The 22122-nt window shown below is 39.0% G+C and overlaps 1 protein-coding gene across 1 annotated transcript; it reads left to right on the top strand.

The window, feature by feature from the left end:
* Positions 1-1593: 1593 nt before the first annotated feature.
* Positions 1594-21808, top strand: LOC137543953 (homeobox protein CDX-2-like). Its single transcript, XM_068265013.1, has 3 exons — positions 1594-2116; positions 15645-15796; positions 20982-21808. The coding sequence occupies exons 1-3, from the start codon at positions 1690-1692 to the stop codon at positions 21156-21158; spliced, it is 756 nt and encodes a 251-aa protein (XP_068121114.1). The 5' UTR covers positions 1594-1689; the 3' UTR covers positions 21159-21808.
* The last annotated feature ends 314 nt before the right edge of the window (positions 21809-22122 follow it).

The raw sequence follows: 22122 nt of genomic DNA on the forward strand, positions 1-22122 counted from the left end.
GTATAGTTGCTCCCAGTATAGGTAGCCAGGTATAGTTGCCCCAGTATCAGCTATGATTAAGAGCTGAGGTAGCTCGAAACATGTTAGCTTATTGATGCATGTGTGTATTGCTATACTGGATACGTCCTAAATAAAGACTTTGAATCCTGGACAAGTGCGGACCTTCTTGCTGTGTACTGTGGGCCTTGCTGACCTGGTCGTGCACGGTCCAGCGATTGTTGGGTCGAGCGGTGTTCACACAGACTTCATCTGCCCCAGTATAGGTAGCCAAGTATAGTTGCCCCCAGTATAGGTTAGCCAGGTATAGTTTCCCCCAGTATAGATAGCCAGTCTGTCCCCTCCTCCCCAAACCCCCCCCCCCCCCCATCTCCTGACGCCACTCATTTACCTTTCAAGACGGTGGCTGCCTACTCCACGACAGTCCCCGGATCACCCTTGCTGCCTACTAGACCTCAGGTCAGCAGTGACCCAAAGGGCCGCAGTGAAGAGACAGGAGAGTGCCTGTCCTTAAGTGCTAAAATGCATTACTAAAGGTTATACCCATGGCAAGACTGTGTTGTTCGTGTCCGTTGATGATCATTTGCTTTTCTGTATATCATGTAACCATTGTTTAAAGAAAAGATTGGCGATGGAACGGGACGATCGTTCATTTTGAAAGACTGTCATGACAAATCACATCAGAAACAATCATTAAACTACTTCAGCGGAAAAATCTTTGGTTTGAATTATCGTTTGCATGAGCATTCACGGCCCGTCATAACTACGATGTTGGAAGACATATCGGGGAACGATTGTCTGTCGGCAGATTTCCCCGATCTATCCTCTGCCCATTTCATGTTTAATGCTGGGAATACACCATGCGTTTTTCCAGCAGATAGATAGTTAGTTAGATAATTTCCGACATGGCAGATCTCACGTTTGATCCTTTTACCGCTAGATTTCTCATAGAAGGGAATGGAAAAAGATAAGAAAATCGAGTGGAGAATTGAGCGGCAAAATCGATCAAGCGGAGAATCGAGCGGAAAAAACGCATCGTGTATTCCCAGCATAATAGCCTCACCACAGACCACAGATGTAGAATAACTGGCTTTTCAGCTGGGCAGTTTTTGGTACACCCGGTAAGATTTTCCGTGTGATTTTGCGACCCGATCGTTTTTCCTGCACAATTCTGCACTCGATTCTGCGCTCAATTCTCTTATCTTCATTTGCCTTTATTATATTTTTTCATTCACCGCAATGAAAAATCGAGCGCTGAAATGATTGGGAGCAATGTCGGACATTATGGATTTTATCTATCGGATCCATCTATCGCACAGAAAATCGTACCGTGTGTATTAGGCAGTACATTGACACCTATGCAAGATTTGGAGGTTAAAGTGCAGCAGTTGGTAATGGAAGGAGGAAGCGCTTAAACAATAAGGGCTGGAGTATTCTCTGTGATCAGGTCACTGCCCTCTCCCTTATCTCACTTCATATGCAAATAGTGACAAGGGGGGGGACTCTATCAGGGAGCTAACCTCACCTGCCATTGGTGTGCCATTACTAGTAGAGCCTTGTAAACAGTGCTTAATCATGTAAGAGGCTGCCAATGGAGTCACATCTCCAGGAGTGAGTGAGGAGGACACTACTCTCTGCACTAGCAGAGCTGGGAAGGAGTACTGTGCATTATGCAGCTAGCAGGCTGCCACCATGTACGTCAGTTACCTTCTAGATAATAAGGACATTGGTATGTACCCTGGATCTGTGCGTGGCCACCCTGGGCTACAAAACTACACCACTGCGCCCCAATACCCAGACTATGGGGGGTACCCCGGACTCAGCTTAGACTCTGCAGCACCTTCCTCCGGATCCTCTCACTGGATCACACCCTATGGGGCCCCAAGGGACGACTGGGGCCACACAGCCTACTCTTCAGGACATACTCCCCTTAACCCGTCTCCAGGGGGCAGCTTGGGCTACAGCCCTGTCTCTGACTACCCCGTGGGCCAGGTAGGGGCACCCTGTGTTGGGGTGCTGCCAGCTGGGCATCAGTCTCAAATCTCTCCGGGAGTGGCAGAGGGGCATCGAAGGCATCATTACGAGTGGATGAGAAAGCCAGCTACACAAGTGACCACTGGTAAGACAAAATCTTTTCTTCTAATAATACAATAACATCATGTAAGAGGCTGCCGATGGAGTCACATCTCCAGGAGTGAGTGATATATATCTATATATAATATATATATATATATATATATATATATATATATATATATATATATATATATATATATATATATATATATATATATATATATATAATTTTTTATTTATTTTTTACTATCAAGCATTTAATTGCCGCTTTTGTTAAGGTATTTAGACGTAAGGTTTATTAAATTGTATTAGTACTAGAAAGTACAATTTTATTACAATGTAACACAGTCAACGGCCCATATGCAATTCCAGTTTTCTCCTATGTTTTCTCTTAGGAGATAATTTTTCATCTTCTATTTTAAATAATTTTCCAGCATTTTTCAACTAAAAAAGTACTGAGAAGTAAGTACAAAAGTATTATCAAAATTATGTTGAATATTTTCTCAAATCAGTTGAGCTGGTGGCTTAAAAGGCATTTTATTGACAAATTTAAAAATACCACCTTGGAAAAAACTCAGGTGAAAAAGTGAATTGCATATGGCCCAATATGTTCAATGAAAATAGGAACCATTCAAGTATTTAAATAATAAATCATTATTCTTTAGTGGTATTTGTGTAGATAGATAGATAGATAGATAGATAGATAGATAGATAGATAGATAGATAGATAGATAGATAGATAGACCCCTATTCAATTAACTATTTCTCCAAAGTTTTTTCCTACTTTAAATGATGATGATGATGATTATTATTACTATTATTGTTATCATCATCAGTGTAATGCCTTTTAAGCCAATAGCAAGCAAGAGAATACTCAGCATAATTTTGATAGGACTTTTTAACCTACTTTTTGGTACTTTTTTTAATTGCAAAGTGCTAAAAAGTTGTTTTAAAGAGAAGATAAAAAATGATCTCCTAGGAGAAACTGAATAAGGGTCATAGATAGATCAATTTTTGTTTTCCAAACTGCAGAAGGGTTAAATTATTATAATGATGATGATGATTATTATTGTTTTATAAAGCGCCAACATATCCGGTGGCGCTGTACAAAGTACAAAAAACATAACTAAAACCCCTCCCCCAAAAAAACGCTAGAGTCTATACGTGAAGAAATTGACAATCTATCCTTCATTATTCAATTTTCAAAAAAAAAAAAAATGGTCAGAAAAATAATCACTAGCCTAAAATCGATAAATACAATGATTTCTCATTCGGATGACAAAAAAAAAAAAAAAAAAACCTTTTGATTTTTCTGTACAACCAATAATTTTATTGAATTACAGTAAAATGTAATCTTTTTATTGTATCATGTGTGGGTAGGACACACACACATGATTATGTTAGGGATTAGATTGTGAGCCCCTCTGAGGACAGTTAGTGACAAGACAATATACACTGTACAGCGCTGCGTAAGATGTCAGCGCTATATATGTCATATACATACTTCAAAACATTTTGTATATATATATATGTATATATATATATATATATGTGTGTGTGTGTGTGTGTGTATATATATATATATATATATATATATATATATATATATAAATTTAGAAGGATTGGTTTAATATCTTTGTTGATATTATTATATGAATACCACCAAACATTATATTTAATTTATATTTATAATATTTCCTTAATATGTCATGTTATATGCTGTATATACAGCCATTGTGTTCTAGTTCACTGCAATAAAACCTGGTACACACATCTCATTTTGATTGGCAAATGACTGGCCAATTTTATCACCTCCATGTAGTAGGAGGGCCAACAGATTTTGAATACTATGAACAGATTGTGTAGGTTAGCTCTCATACTACATAGAGTTGCTAAAATTGGCCAGTGATTGGTCAATCAAAATTGGATGTTTGTACCAGGCTTAACACACATTTGAGAAATTGCTTACCCTGTAAGTTATAAGGCGCTTAAAGATTTTTATAACCAATTCCAATGTCATGAGTTGAGGGCACACATTAGTTTCTGACTCATTAAACTGATATCCGTGAGCCAGGAGAACAGATAAGGGTGGATGTTGGCAGAGGGCTGGTAGCCAGCAGATTTGGCATTGCCAGGCTACAGGCAGGGATGTCTGACTGGTGCTAAAAGAGAAGTGTCCTATAAATTCAATGATTAATTAAATCAAAGGTCATTATCGGAATGTAGAGACAGGTCACTGCATACACAGTATACCAGGATATTGTTTTTGAATTGGAAAAAGGTTTGGAGGAAAAACTCCCCTAAAACTCACAAGTACAATGTACAGAGCGATTTCCCTAAACGCTCTGCCAATGTAAATAAACGTAACAAATTCCACAGTAGTGATTGCGATTAGCAAAATCGCAATCACAGGACATGCAGTATTTTGTGAGCGTTTGCGCTTCAATGTAAAGTATTGAAGCGCAAACGCTTCTATCTTTTCCGCTTCCTTTGACCCAGACTCTGCTTGCCTCATCCTGGAAATTCTGCCTTATGCAACTGTGACATATTGGGAAATAGGCAATTAATGTGGTGCCTTTCACATCTAAAGAGGCTAAAGTACATATTTCTGATGTAGATATAATTGCAGCAGGCCATGCGAGTCTCTGTGATCTTATCGGCCAGCCTATGACACAAATAGCTGTATTGTGTTCTGAATAAATTGAGATACCTGTAGGGGTGATAAGCCCATTGATTGCCATCCGAAAGGAACAAAGCCTATATGTTACAAGACAAGCTGGTAAACAGTGCCGTGGCTACCTGTTAATATGTGGAGACTCAAGGTACATACACACGTCAGATTTTTCCAAAAAGCCGGTCGTTTGGAGGTTTCAATGTCCGGTCGTTTGGACGTCAAATCGGGCGTGTGTACGATCAGTCGTTCAGCTGATAAGACTGGTTTTCACGGATCCACTTGGCGGATCGTTCAAATCCAGTCTTATCAGCTTAACGACCGATCGTACACACGCCCGATTGGACGTCCAAACGATCAGACATTGAAACGTCCAACCGACCGGTCGTTTGGAAAAATCCGATGTGTGTACGACCCTTAAAGGTAGCCATACATCTAGCAATGATGGGCAGATTCGACCAAGAGACAAATCTCTCCGTAATCAAATCTAATTAAAGAGAGAGTCAGCTGCCCTTACACCACAGTCCGATCCCCAAAGAATCGGCCTTGTGACGCCGCATCCGACCACCCTGCCAACCTGACCTGTCCGCACTAAGGTTTCATGTCCCCCCCCGGTGCCCAATGCAAGTGATAAATTACCTGTCTGCTTGCCCTGGGCTTCCTCCACTGTCCATACTCGCGTCCCCCCATGTGGTTACGTCAGACGTCACGCATGCGCCCACGTTACTAGGCAACCACGTGGCACGCATGCATGGACGGCGGAGGAAGCCTGGAACAAGCGGTGGCCGTGGACAAGTAATGTATCACTTGCACTGGGGGGGGGGGGGGGGGGGGGGGGATTTTTTAACTGATTTGATAATTATTGGATTGGATGGTTGATCTGCCGCTAAGTCAATAGATGTATGGCCACCTTTAACCATAGCTCCCAACTGTCCCTCTTTTGGAGGGACAGTCCCTATTTGGGAGCCCTGTCCCTCTGTCCCTCTTTCCTCCTCATTTGTCGATCTTTCAGGATATATATTTATTTATCAAAAATGTGTTTGACTAAACTTTATTCCATCCTTTAAGTTGATATATTACTAATTTTAAAATATTAATATGAAGGAAAATGAACCAGGCTGGAAAGGACCATTGTGATTTGAATTATAAAACAACATATTTTTCTAATGAAACCTTTATGGTATGCATGCCTAGGGGTGTGATGGGGACGTGATCACCGGTGTGGCAGGGGCGTGGCTTAAATGTCCCTCTTTCTCATCTCAAAAAGTTGGGAGGTATGCTTAAGCATGAGGATTGCAAAAGGAAATGCAAGTGGTCAGCCATGTTTGTGTGTGTGGGCTTCCCCTGGCCAGTGGCCATGAATGAGAATGGGAGCAGATCAGAGCTGGGGGTGTGGAAGTCCAGAGTGTGAGGGGAGGTGAAGGGAAAGTTGAGGTTCCCATGTAAAGTTTTTCTTTCTGATGTCCTCTGAAGAGGTGACAAAGTCAGGCACCCGCTCCCTTGTCATGCAAATGTTCTCTTTGAGCTGCAGGCTGATTGCAGACAAGAGTGGACTGGCTGTACTACTGTCCCTGACCCCATCTGTCATGTAGGCATTGCTTTGATATACACCTTGCAGGCCTTTGTCTTTCCTGGTGACAGGAAGAGAGAAGACAGCAGAGCAGTAAATGAAGATTTGTGGTCTCAATTCCAACTTCCAGCATGTGCCCAGCATAGAGGTCCTGCCCAGTCCTGCACATAGCAAAACCACAGTGCTAGAGGCTGCCACTTCCTCACCTCTAAGGGCCGGTTCACACGGACGCCTGTGCTGCGTCCGCGTTTATAAGCGTTCAACCGCTGAACGCCGAATGACATAAATCATCATGTCGTTTGAACAGCGGCTGAAAAAACTGTTTGCCTGCGGTTGTCAGCGTTCGAGAGAGCGTTCGCGTTCAAAAGCGTTTGATAGCTTCCCTATGAATTCTAGTCCATTTCCTGTCAACCGCATACCTCCAGGACGTCGTTGGTGTGCTTGACGGCGATTGTACGGGTTTACCGCCAATGTTTGTCAAACGCAGCCAGCAATAGAAGTCGCATGAGGCGTCCGAAAGAACGCCATCTACCTCGACGCTGAAAAAAACGACCGCTGACAGACGATAGTAACATAAACGCTCTCATAGAAACCTATTACGAGCGGTTAAAACGCGACGTTTAAACTACCAAAAATAACAACGGCAGACGTCTGTTTGAAATGGCCCTTATGCTGGGAATACACGGTTCGTTTCTGCCGTGAGTTTCTCCTCTCGATCCTTTTTGCCGCTCAATTCTGCAGTCGATTCTCTTATTTTCCACTCGTTTTTCTTATCTTTTTCCATTCACTTCTATCAAAAATCAAGCGGCGAAAGGGAGATTGGACATGTCGGAAATTATCTATCGAACCATCGAATCACCTCAAAAATGAACTGTGTATTCCCATCATTAATTCTTAAGGTCCATACCCATGGCAAGATTTCGTCTGTCATTTTGACAGATGAACGTTCATTGCAGCCAACATCGTGTAACATTCGTTATGCAAAATAGCGGCAAATAACAATTAAAGACGGCCGACACTCGTTCATTTTGAAAGACCGTCATGATGGATCACATTGGACATGGTTGTCCAATGATGCCCATGTGTACAGATCATTAAATAATGTTTCCACTAAAGGGATCCTAAAGTCAAACAAAAAAATGATTTTCTCTTATATGGTGCTTCTACCAGCCCCTTGCAGCCGCCCTGTGCCCACGGCGTCATTCCACAATCCTCCGGTCCCCCACAGTGACAAAGTATTGCTTTCAGTGACAAAGCCAGTCGCCGGCCGCTGTGTCGGCCAAAGTCTCGTAATGCGCCTGCGCGGATGCACCCAGTGGCATAAGCGTGATCAAGGATGCGCGTGGGGACTGGATGATCGTTCCAAGACAACAAAGGCCCAGGGCGGCTGCAGGGGGCTGGTAGAAGCCCCAGGCAAGTGAAACTCTTTTTTTTTAGTTTGACTTTAGTTTCCCTTAATGGTTACAAAAGTTCCCCATTGTTTAACGATCCGATTGTTATAGTAATGTTCATCTATGTTTTCTCATCTGTCATAACTTGAACGACAAATCGTGTAACGATCGTTCATTAGCAGATTTAGTGTATTTATCTCACAGCTTTAGGGTATATATCTCACAGAGGAGTGGCTTTCACAGTGAATTCTCCGGAATAACACCAAATATCTCTCTCTCTCTCTCTCTCTCTCCTCTCTCTCTCTCTCCTCTCTCTCTCTCCTCTCTCTCTCTCTCTCTCTCTCTCTCTCTCTCTCTCTCTCTCTCTCTCTCTCTCTCTCTCTCTCCTCTCTCTCTCTCTCTCTCTCTCTCTCCACGATTTGTCCATCCTCTTATATCAACCAGTAAGGAATTGCAGATTTTCAAAACAGCTTATATACCATAGCTGGGATTTGAACCCAGGATGCAGTGTGTAGTAGGTACTAGGTATCTGTCTTACCCTCTAGACCATGAACCACACTACATGGTAAAGCTTGCCTAGCATAAACCATACTACCATTATGATCAATCCAATAGAAAAAGTTGCAAGATTAAGGATTGGTACTTTGTCTAGAATTTCAGTATGACGAAATGCGGAATTTTTATAAAGTCTGGTAAAACTTGTATCAAGACAATATACTGGGGCTAGTGTGATTATTATTATACAGAAACATGTAAGAAAAAAATATTTTTTTGTAATAAAGATGTCATGCCAGGAGTTCCACATGTTCTAAGCGTGCAATGGTGCAGCAATAGGGAATGCAGATGTTGCCACCACACCAGGGCCCTTGGACCCAAGTGAGCAACTAGGGCCCCTCCCTCAACTGCAGTATTAGCTCTTCAATGGTGCTATGCTGGTAATGATCACTTCTATGTATGCTTTGAACAGTAGTATCATTAGCAAACTGTTCCCCACCTCTCATACTGTGGATGCCCTTGGCAGGTTTTAATGCATCAAATGAATTGTTATGTTTAGAATGGTTGGAGGCCCAATGTGAAACTTCCTCCGATGCCCAAATCTCCTTAGCTACATTACCGTAAGCATGATTGTGTAGCAATGGATGTAGTTAGATAATTATAGTTGTATTTATTCTGTGGAATTGCTGGTAGAAAATGTGACATCAAAATAGAAGTCACATATGTATAAGGTAATACTGTAGTGTTTGGTTTACAAAGATTATCACTATCATATTACACATGTACAGGTATTGGTCCTTATTAAATTCACTTTTTCTTCTAAGTCTTCTCTGAGGATATCATTTTTCATCTTTTTTAACACTGCATTTGAAAAAGAACTAAAAAGAAGGTGAAAAAATACAGCCAAAATTATTCTGTGCATCTTCTTGCTTGCTGGTGGCTTAAAAGGTATTTTATTCATAAGGTAGCAAAATATAGGAGAAAAAGGGAATTGCATAAGGGCCATTGTTATGGGCAGCACGGTGGCGTAGTGGTTAGCGCTCTCACCTTGCAATGTTGTGTCCCTGGTTCATATCCCAGCCAGGCCAACATCCGCAAGGAGTTTGTATGTTCTCCCTGTGTCTGTGTGGGTTTCCTTCAGGCACCCGGGTTTCCTCTCACATCTCAAAAACCTCAGATAAGTTAATTGGCTTCCCACTAAATTGGTCCTAGACTATGAGACATACACTATATGATCCATACATAGACAAAATACTATGATAGGGATTAGATTGTGAGCCCCTCTGAGGGACAGTTAAGTGGCAAGACAATATATACTCCGTACAGCGCTGCGTAAGATGTTGGCGCTATATAAATACTAAATAATAATTATATACTGTTGTGGTTGGTTTATGACATCACAAAATAGGATTCAGTTCTGCAGTGTTCGTTGTCTGAAGCTTTTCAAAACTTAAAGAGAACCTGTACTGAGTAAAATTATTTAAAATAAACACATAAGGTAACTTCAAATGGACATTACATAGTTACCTTGCCATCAGTTCCTCTCAGAAGCTCACCATTTTCTTCTGACAATGATCCCTTCCAGTTCTGACAACATTTTGTCAGAACTGAAATATATCAGTTGCTGTCAGTTGTATATTGGTTGCTGTCAGTTACAGCTGAGAGGAGAACTGATGTGTCCATATTTCCCTATGGCTCAAGTGGGCGATATTACAGTTTAACTGTGTGCTGACCAGGAAGCTGTTATGGGGTAATGGCCATTTTCAAAATGGAGGACGGAAAATTCCATTGATCACAGTGGACAAACAGGACACAGAAGAGGAGAAAGAGATTGAGGTGCAGACTACACAGCAGGTAAGTATGACTTGTGTATGGTTATTTTGACTTTTAATTTTCACTACAGGTTTTCTTTAAACAACTTAGAACGATTATTAAAAATTTGGAATAGCTTGTTATATCTTATAAGCAGATCCACACCTGCTGCAAAAGGCGCCATCCTCTTGGGTCTGAGCAGATAACTGCAGTGCTGGATGTGTCAATACAACTGCTGACAGCTTGTTAGCTGATCCTGCTATAGACCCCCAGGGCATTAGAGATAGTAGCTTATTATTTGAAATGGCAACAGAAACTACCATTTACACTGTAATATTTAAAACTTCTCATGTTTGAATATGTTGGAAGTTATTCAAACTTGTGCCGGAGAAACTGCTGCCTATGTAAATGTAAATAGCCTGGGGATGAAAGTAGAGACCAGCAGTTGTTCAGTGGAGGTAATTCAAACAGAATAGGAACTTTCCTAAAAGCTCTTCTTTGATAAGGACTTCTTGTAGCCCATTGTCTGAGACTGTGTCCTTCATTCATTAGCACAGCCCAGTTTTCTCTGATCCTGCTTGTTGCTGCCCAGGGGGTCTTTGTAGAGCTCTGTAAAGTCTACCTGATCAGAGAGAGTCTGAGAGGCATTAAACACCTACTAGATCAGATAAACTGAGTACAAGAATATCCTGATCCTGATCTGTCCACATAGCTGACATGATTGCAAAAAACGCTGTAACAAATAAACATGACAAAGGTAAACTGCAAAGAAAAAAAATGTACATTTCCCCATACATCTAAATATGCAATGCATAATGTTAAGACTACAATAAACAATGCTAGCTGATGAAAAAGAAATAAATATAATATGTTTAAAAGAAATACAGAAAGCCATAATAAAGGCATTATTAAATCATCTACTAGTAGCTAACAATCCCAGCATTTTATTTTGGCAGCAGTTAATTATATATAACAAAGTACAGAAACAAAAAAAGGAGTAAAGAATAAATATTCAATAAATTATAAATGTGATAGCTCACATAGTAATTATTTAATTCATACTATAACAACAACTAACCTAAACAAATACACAAATGCACATTCAAGCATCAATAAATCAAATAATAAAACAGCTTAGAATATCTACAAAACATCTACGTACTAGTATGTTGTCATTTCATATTTTATGTAAGCAATTAAAAATAACCCTAATTTGTGGGTGTGGTATATTACAAATGTGTTATTATTTTATCATAAATAAAATAACCGCTCTGACTACATTAAACAAATCTACAATTACATAAAAGGATGCCATAATAAAGTGTGCTAACCCTTTGGTAAATATATAATAAACTACAGATAACAAGGAGCAGAAGAGTTAGCAATTACTGAATACATAGGTAGTAATGCATATAAGCAATAAATAACTAAAACAAATATTGAAAAGTAATATATGGATAGCGCAAACAGCTCAAAGTGCATTAAAAAGCATAATGAATGGCTAAAACTTAAGCTAGTAAACAAAGGCTAAAATAAATAAATAAATACAAAATCTAAAAGAGTAAATGGCAATTAAGAGTTGCTATTACAGAAACTATGGTTTAGTTAAAGTGTATTACAACATAATGCTAGACATTAATTTAAAAATACAGTTTACAAACAGCTTAAATGCAAGAGAACTAAACCAGTGTGTAGAACATTTTACATAAGAGCTACAACAACAACAAAAAATCAGCCACAAAGAAAAAACACCAGCACAAATCAGTTACATGGATATTTGTATAGCGGCTAGCAGGATATATGGTGTTTGTCTTTTTCAGGGAGGTGGAGGTAGTTAGGCCACCCAAGCAAGTTACTACTCTCTGATCTAGTCTGGTGGAACAGATCCTCCCAGATTTGGGGACAAGTTGTTCTCTTTTGTAAATTTAAGGGAATATATTGAGAATAGAAGAAAAGTGCAACTTCCTGAACAAATTGGAATTGATTGGAAATGACATTTGTTGAGCCCTATCTCATATTGTTCAGGTGCGTTCTGAGAGGAGGACGGATTTACAACAGGTAAATTCCCATTTATCAGAAAGCCAGCCGGGCCTTGTAAATTGTGGTTTTAAGATGGCCTGGGTGCTAATTGACCCTTTTACAGCACCCATCATATTAACAATGATTAGTAGGAAAATAGTGTCATTTATATGGCCTTTCTGGATAGCAGCTTTCCTTAAATAACACTGGAAACAAGCGATTGGCCCATTCCCATAAATAATGTGCTGTCCTTATGAAGTAGCCTGCTACTGCATTAATATGAGCAGCGGGACTGTGAGGAGGTGCTGCACAGCAAATGCTCCAACTGAGGACAGCAGTGAGGAAACTCTGTGTAATTTGCCAAGTGCACCGATAGACGATAACAGCTTTTGTGTAAAATAAGTTTACTTGGACATCTGTTTACTTGCTTTGGTTTCTAAAAAATAAATGAATAATAGTAAGAAGAAGTGGGATAATAAATAAAAATAGTAAGAAGAAGTCATGCTGGAGCTGACAACACATCCCCAACATACAGATAGGTTATTTGGCATCCCCGTAAAAAAAAAATATAAAAAATTGACCCCTGGACTATGATGGACATATATAGCTATTGTAGAGATTAGATTGGGAGCTCCCCTGAGGGACAGTTAGTGACATGACTATATATACTCTGTACAGCACTGCGGAAAATGTCAGTGCTATATATGGGTAAATACTAAATAATATTAATACTACTACTACTACTACTACTACTACTACTACTACTACTAATAATAATAATAATAATAATAATAATAATAAATAATAGTGGCAAATGTAATGTAAAGCTTTCATCTATTTATCATTATTGAAAATATGAGTACAAAAAACTGGCCCATAGACTAATGGTGGCCATACATAGTACAATTTTTTTCATCCAATCTTACCATTTCTATGTAGTATAAGGGTAAATTAAGTGAATATACTGAAAGGATAATTTAGGCAGTTCCCTTATACTACATAGAATTGGTAAGATTGGATGAAAAAAATTGTACCATGTAAGGGGACCATAAGATGGACATATGACTATTGCAGAGATTAGGTTGTGAGCTCCTCTGAGGGACAGTTAGTGACAATGACTATATATATTCTGTACAGCGCTGAAGAAGATGTCATTGCTATGTACCGGTAAATACTAAAAAATATTTATAATATATAATACTATAATATTATAATATTTTTAATAGTGGAAAAGAGGATAAAGTAAAGTTATTCTATATATATATATATATATATATATATATATATATATATATATATATATATATATATATATATATACACTTAGTAACAGCAGAAATAGTAATTACCCTTCACATTCTTTTAGGGCTATGTTTGCTGTTCCAAAAATTATAAAAAGTGATGATTTTATTTCAAAACTTTATTTTGTTTTACTAATTATTCTAGACTTTTATACATCACTGGCACATTTGCAGCTGGGCTTAACAAAAAAATGTTAAGCTCATCACTTCACTGTGTGACCTTCAAAGGGCCTTTTCCTCTAATGTCCCTACCACAGTTTGCTATGTTTGTGAGATGTTATTATTATTTAGTTATATAGCAAAGAAAAACAAAAGTTTGCTTTCTTAAAACAGAAAGAATTTGCGATAATTCAGGTTGGAGTGAGCTTGAGATAAAAATTAAAAAAAGCTTCCATGGTGCTATACAGAGTGTAAAACAGACAATAGTACACCTGGAACATCGGAGGAAATCGTACAGACACAGGGAAAATATATCCTTGGTGGCTCTTCATCCTACAAGCCTGACGCTACAAGACAAGAAAAGTAACCACAATACTTCCAAGTCACATCCTCAACCGTTTTATTTTTTATTTTGTTTACATAAAAATGCAGGAAAATAAGCTAATAATTTAAGATAACAAAATAAATTAAGGATCAAGATTAGAGACACAAATCTGAGCAAAAATGGAAAAACGTGTCATATTCAGGGTATTCGTTTTATTATATTCCCATGATCAGAAAAATTCCATTGTAGTTAAATTTGACTCAGAATATAATTCAGGTTGCATTTGGATGGATTCCAAATTCATTTTGGCTACATTTTTGAGTAATATCTGATCCCCTAAATATCCAATTGTCACTAAAATTGCTATAGAGATCATAGAAACATGACTCATGTATATTTTTTATATTTATTTTTTAATCAGAACGTCAGTCTTTTGGGATGAAAACTGTGTGTGTGTGTGTGTGTGTGTGTGCGTGCGTGCGTGCGTGCGTGCGTGTGTGTGTGTGTAGGTGGGGGCAGTTTTTAAACCAGTAGCATCTCCATGCTTCAATCGCCAAAGAAATAGACCCCCTACCCTTTCCTTTGGGGGTTGGGGGATGACTATTGACCAATTCTCCTGGCCTCTAAGCTGATCACCTCCTCTCATGCTCGCATCCAGGACTTTACAGGAGCATCATCCCTTATCTGGAACTCTCTTCCACAGCCTGTACGTCATGCTCCAAACCTGGACATCTTCAAATGCACTCTTAAAACACACCTTTACAGACAAGCTTATAACATTCTATAGCCCTTATTTACTTATCTGTCACAATGTAATCAGAGGCAAAGAATCACTGCCTCATCCATCCTCCACCCTCTTACCTAGTGTGTCCCCCACAACCCATTTGATTGTAAAGGTCTGTACACACGCCGGACTTTAGGCAACGACGGGTCCGTCGTTGCCTCCCGCTGGGTGGGCGTGCCAGCGACAGTCTGGCGTGTGTACGCTCTGTCGTCAGACTGATATGGCTGTTTCTGAGCGATCCGCCGGGCGGATCGCTCAGAAACAGCCGTATCAGTCTGACGACAGAGCGTACACACGCCGGACTGTCGCTGGCACGCCCACCCAGCGGGAGGCAACGACGGACCCGTCGTTGCCTAAAGTCCGGCGTGTGTACGGACCTTAAGCTCGCAAGGGCAGGGTCATCCTCCTAATGTTTACTGTTCTTGTAACAATATTTGTGCTGCTTGGAACTCTGCTGTACATTTGTTAGTTGTATCTATGTTCCCCTTGTCGTCTTATTGTGCTTTGTAAAGCGATGCGGAATATGTTGGCGCTATATAAATAATAAAAAAATAATAATAATAATAATATGCTCTTATGGCCTTTACAGAAATGTTGGTGACAATGGCTGTAATTATAGTAGGGATTAGATTGTGAGCTCCTCTGAGGTACAGTTACTGACAAGACTATATACTCTGTAAAGCACGCTGGAAGATGTTGAAGCTATATAAATACTAATTACTAAATAATATTCTTGTTAGGATATGGATTACTCCTATGATGTAACACAGTTTCAAGATCTGTGATATAAAATATGAATTATAAAGCAATATTGTATGTTGAAAGATGTTATGATGAGCTAATGTATGGCATGATTGTGGACTAATCATCTGAGCATGAGTTGCAGTGGGGGGATGCAGGATATATGTGCAGAGTGTTGGTGGGAATCTATCTCATGTGGGTTTAAGGGGTTTGCACAAGTCATGCTCAGAGTGGTGGGCAAAGCTGCCCTTGTGTACAGAGTGGGGCACCCTTCCTGCTTTGAACTAATTCTGTGTTCTTCAGTAGGGGGGAAAACTAGGACGAAGGACAAGTACCGTGTTGTCTACACCGACCACCAGCGGCTGGAGCTGGAGAAAGAGTTCCACTACAGCAGATATATCACCATCCGGAGGAAATCAGAGCTGGCAACCAATCTGGGACTCTCTGAACGACAGGTACGACCATGAGGGAAATTAATGTGATCCTAATGCTCCTGATAAGTTTCCTCTGTTGTCATAGCATTACCCATGACCTTTATTAAGTGCCAGAAGCTGTCTAGGAATGGGGACATTGAATGCACATCAATCAAGGGGGTATGTACGAGATTTCAGCACATCGCATGCCAGCACATCTATGCGCTAACACACTTTAACATGGGGGGGGGGGTGACTATTAGCCCTGATGGATATTAGCTCTAAAGTTGTTTACTGACAAGTAGATTATTTTTTAAGGAGAAACTGCACATAGTCATAAACTGGGGATGAGCACAGATTTCGCATTATCGTAATTTTGCATTGTAATTCGCAATAACGATGTGCAATTGTAATGCAAAGGTTGGGTTAAAATATTTAATAATTAATTTTGTTTGTAAATGTAATCAGGAATCGTAATTCCACAATTTCGCGTAATTTTGGGGTAATTTTGTGCCAACTTGAGCAGTTAATAGCAAATCCTCATATGCTGTCATCACCAAAATTGCTATATACGATAACGGTAATAGTGGGAACAAGGTTAAAAAAAAAGGCAGAATTTCTCAAAAAGACCTGAGAAAATCGATTTTAAAAATGAAAAGGAAAAAATGTATTTAAATCTAAACAATGACCGTTAAAAAACATTTTTCCTTTGCATTTTTAAATCGATTTTCTCAAAAACTACAAGGTCTTTTTGAAAAAAATATTTTTTTTGCCTTGCTCCCACCCTTCTTAACATATAGCAATTTTGGTAACGATAGCATGCATGGGGCCTTTGCGACTCGGTCAGCACAAAATTACACAAAAATATTGGATACCAAGATTTTATGGAAAGGAAAAATAGCTCTTGTAGCAGAATAAATCAATCAAGCCTATTTAATGCATCATCAATTAAAAGTTTTTTTTTTTAGTGTACTGTAATACTAGTGTATTACAGCACAATTAAAAAAACAACTTTTTTTGCTGGTAAAAAAAACAACAAAAAAAACAGAGAACTTAAATAAAGGAATTGGCAACTGAGGAGACAAAACAATTGTTGCTTTGGTGTGAAGAACAGTCAAGAAATATTTGATGCTGGCTCATATTTTCATCTTTGATTTTGATTAAGGTTGAGATGTAGGAATTTGTCCTGTTTGATGAAATACAAGTACCCAATGCTTTGAGTAAAAAATGATTGGTTATATTTTAATCAAAATTTTCAATCAACACCAAAAATGTAAGCAAAACTTTAAATTTAGCTTAATTTCAAACTTAATTTGATTAAAACAATTACTGTAGGTTCATCATAGCCTAAAGGTGGCCACACATGATACAATAAAATGATCCGATTTTACGGTAATTCGATAAAAACGATCGGATCTCCCGAAAAGATCGAAAGCTTTTTATTCATTCGACTGAAAAATCCGATCGGATTTCCCGCTTTCTTCGATTTTTATCGATCGGGAATGCCAGATATTTTTCTTCAATCTTTCTAAAGATTGTATGGTGTGTGTTAGATTGCCAATTTATTAATATACACACCCTAGCAATTTTGTCAGAGTATCCAATCATTTGTATGACGATTGGAGAAAAAAATTGAACATAGGTGTGTGGTACATTGGTCATATTTTTGAAATGTTACAATCAGTCAGAAAAATTGATTGCAATTCTTAAATTGAACAGATATTTAAAAAATTGTATGGTGTGTGGCCACCTTAAGGCTAATTTAGGGGAAATTCAGTTAACTTAATTGTATGTTTCTGGGAGATGGGAGAAACCAGAGTGTCCAGAGGAAACCCACGCAGACATGGGAAAAACATACGGATTCCATGCAGATAGTGTAGTGGCTGGATAGTGTAATTGTTAAGGGCTCTGCCTCTGACACAGGAGATGTGGGTTCATGGAATCGCTGCTATTCAGTAAGGAGCATGGGCAAGACTCGCTAACACTGCTACTGCCCATAGAGCGCACCCTAGTGGCTGCAGCTCTGGCACTTTAAGTTTGCCAGGAGAGAAGCGCAATATAAATGTTATTTATATAAAACGGCCTCCCATTTTTGCCTGAGTGGATGGGTAACAATGGTTGACTTGACCTTTACTCCTCCACCATCACTCTGCAGACGCACTATTGCCCATGCCCTGCCAATCACACTGGCAGTATTGTCTATGTCGCTAGCTCACTGCTACTAGTGCTCCCACTTGTGGTCATGGTGGAGATCACAGTGAAGGATCTTTGCGTTCATTAATCATTTTTTATAAAATTACTTAATTGTTGAAAACTGTTTTTGACCTTTTGTTTAACAGCTGTGGTGATTCTTATTATTAACCTCTTGAACACCACAGGTTTATACCCCCTCTTTGCAAGCATGCATTCTTTTAGTAAGAATTAAACCTTAAGAAGGGCTGGTTCACACTGCAAGTTCTTTTCTAAGCACTAGTGGTTTGAAAAGCTCTTGCTAATGTAATGTTATATGTGTGTTATCATTTGGGCGATGTGATTTATAAAAAATTGCATCTAGCAATACATTAACAAGAGCTTGCAGAAGTAACATTGTGAAACATTGCACGAGTCATTAATTTCTATAGAGAAAACAAAAACAGATATTAATTTCAGTCTTTTGTTACTTATGTTAAAAAAATATGTATTTTACAAAATATTGCATTGGACAGGCTGACTGATGGAAGAATAATCAAAACCTACATACAAGTGCAAATAAGAATAAGCACGAGATCAGGATCAAACAAGGATGCAAAGTGAAACGCCACACTTGTTCTCTAGGAAGTTTAGTAAATCAGACTATGTGTGACAGTGTGTGTATATATACAGTATATATATATATATATATATATATATATATATATATATATATATATATATATATATATATACAGGGCCGGGCTGAGGCAGAGGCAAGAGAGGCTCCAGCCTCAGGGCGCAGTGTAGCACAACTCATTTAGTTATCACTCCCCTATTGTGTTTGAGACCGATAGAAATAAGAAAAGGGGATACATGGCAGTGACTGTAAGCCAGATAACTAGATATTAAGGCGTTGGGGGCCCTGGAGGCCTCTTTGTCTATTAGCAATCAGTGTGTGACGGCTGGGGTGGGAGGGATGGAGGGGCGCACTTTGGTGTCTCAGCTTTGGGTGCCTGAGGACCTTGTCCCGGCTATATATATATATATATATATATATATATATATATAGTATTACTATATATATATATATATATATATATATATATATATATATATATATATATATATATATATACAGGATCTTCTCAAAAAATTAGCATATTGTGATAAAGTTCATTATTTTCTGTAATGTACTGATAAACATTAGACTTTCATATATTTTAGATTCAAATACACACAACTGAAGTAGTTCAAGCCTTTTATTGTTTTAATATTGATGATTTTGGCATACAGCTCATGAAAACCCAAAATTCCTATCTCAAAAAATTAGCATATTTCATCCGACCAATAAAAGAAAAGTGTTTTTAAAACAAAAAAAAGTCAACCTTCAAATAATTATGTTCAGTTATGCACTCAATACTTGGTCGGGAATCCTTTTGCAGAAATGACTGCTTCAATGCGGCGTGGCATGGAGGCAATCAGCCTGTGGCACTGCTCAGGTGTTATGGAGGCCCAGGATGCTTCGATAGCGGCCTTAAGCTCATCCAGAGTGTTGGGTCTTGCGTCTCTCAACTTTCTCTTCACACAATATCCCACAGATTCCCTATGGGGTTCTGGTCAGGAGAGTTGGCAGGCCAATTGAGCACAGTAATACTATGGTCAGTAAACCAGTAAACCATTTACCAGTGGTTTTGGCGCTGTGAGCAGGTACCAGGTCATGCTGAAAAATGAAATCTTCATCTCCATAAAGCTTTTCAGCAGATGGAAGCCTGAAGTGCTCCAAAATCTCCTGATAGCTAGCTACATTGACCCTGCCCTTGATAAAACACAGTGGACCAACACCAGCAGCTGACATGGCATCCCAGACCATCACTGACTGTGGGTACTTGACACTGGACTTCAGGCATTTTGGCATTTCCCTCTCCCCAGTCTTCCTCCAGACTCTGGCACCTTGATTTTCGAATGACATGTAAAAGTTGCTTTCAGCCGAAAAAAGTACTTTTGACCAGCAACAGTCCAGTGCTGCTTCTCTGTAGCCCAGGTCAGGCACTTCTGACGATGTTTCTGGTTCAAAAGTGGGTTCCTGCTTCCATCTGCTGAAAAGTTTTATGGAGATGAAGATTTCATTTTTCAGCACGATCTGGCACCAGCTCACAGTGCCAGAACCACTGGTAAATGGTTTACTGACCATAGTATTACTGTGCTCAATTGGCCTGGCAACTCTCCTGACCTGAACCCCATTGATAATCTGTGGGATATTGTGAAGAGAAAGTTGAGAGACGCAAGACCCAACACTCTGGATGAGCTTAAGGCCGCTATCGAAGCATCCTGGGCCTCCATAACACCTGAGCAGTGCCACAGGCTGATTGCCTCCATGCCATGCCGCATTGAAGCAGTCATTTCTGCAAAAGGACCCCGACCAAGTATTGAGTGCATAACTGAACATAATTATTTGAAGGTTGACTTTTTTTTGTTTTAAAAACACTTTTCTTTTATTGGTCGGATGAAATATGCTAATTTTTTGAGATAGGAATTTTGGGTTTTCATGAGCTGTATGCCAAAATCATCAATATTAAAACAATAAAAGGCTTGAACTACTTCAGTTGTGTGTAATGAATCTAAAATATATGAAAGTCTAATGTTTTATCAGTACATTACAGAAAATAATGAACTTTATCACAATATGCTAATTTTTGAGAAGATCCTGTATATATATAGTATTACTATGAGAGGGATTCGATTTTTCACCCCTTGAGGGACAGATAGTGACAAGACTATATATACTCTGTAATGCACTGCTGAAGATGTCAGTATATATGAATACTAAATAATAATAACAAAGAATATAGCAGTCTGTTGTCATGCTTTTTAATGGTAATTCTAAACTAGGGTATACAGTGTTTTTAGATTGAATTCTATGAGTACCGGAACTCAAGCAAACATATTACCTGTAATGATGTCAATTTTGTTCTTAGTTTAAAGCAAAAGCAAAAATACCAATAGATTTTTATGTAGTAAACTATGGCAAAGATTTTGATGTTTTGTTTCTTTTCAGGTGAAAATTTGGTTCCAGAATAGAAGAGCCAAAGAACGAAAGATCACCAAGAAAAGAATTCAGCAGACTCAGAATGGACAAAATGGACAGGACCCCCTTAGCCCAGTGCCCACTTTGGGACACATGATACCCATGTCTAGCAGCAGCATAGGTACAATAGCTAACCCTGTCACTTAGTGAAGCCTTCACTGTCTACTGTATAATGATGGAACAGAAGTTCAGGCCTTTCCTCCCGGGATTATTAGCCTTGGTGGAAGCTATGGACATCAGGCACTATGGTGCCAGTCTGCAGGTGGAGCTGTGGAGCAAAGGTTCTGAAGACCAGTGGCCCGCCCAGTAGAGGTTAAGTCGAGAACTGAAGGAAGAGTGGAAGCATAAACTGAGGATACACCTGCACATCTTTTTTATGAACCCGGCTCAGCAACCACTAAGATGAAGGTGAAGGTTTTGGACAAAGACGTCATATTACAGACTTGTTTTAATGTATTTGTCTGTATGTGGTATAGAGTGTTTACACAGTAACTAAAATGCTTCTTATACTTTTGTGAACATGTTGTAAATGTTTACAGGCCCACAAACAGGACTTCTCAAGACTTGCTACTTACATGTAGATTCCGGCACTGAATGCACCCCCATATTTCCAAGCACTGAATGGGCACATCGATTCATAAAACTCAATGGTGTACTTTGACTTTTGTGATGCTTCTTATTGCGTTAAGGGGCAAAACTTGATGACGACCACAATGCCGTGATCAGAGATTCAATGAAACATGTCATTATAAAGTTTTGTACAATGTCCTCGTTAACTATTTTAGCATGAGTTTAATTTGAGAACTTTTTTATTATAAATTATTTGAACTTACTTTTTGATGAGATTAATAAATAAAGTCCTTTCTTATAGACTTACTTTGTATGCTATAAGTAGTGCCTACTGGAAATGTCACGAAGAATCTTTTCCGCCTTTGGAGGATTACACGTGTTTACAAGAGATGCATAACTCTTAATGGAGAATTTCTACTGCAGAAGAATTCTTGGAGAAGCACATGATTGGTTTGATTAGGTGATAAAATTGTACTTCTCTGACTGGCCGGTCACAAACATGGCTCCATGATCCTGACTGGTGAATCAAACATATACAAAT

This window comes from Hyperolius riggenbachi, chromosome 2 (assembly GCF_040937935.1).
Source record: "Hyperolius riggenbachi isolate aHypRig1 chromosome 2, aHypRig1.pri, whole genome shotgun sequence".
NCBI classification, from domain to species: Eukaryota; Metazoa; Chordata; class Amphibia; order Anura; family Hyperoliidae; genus Hyperolius; species Hyperolius riggenbachi.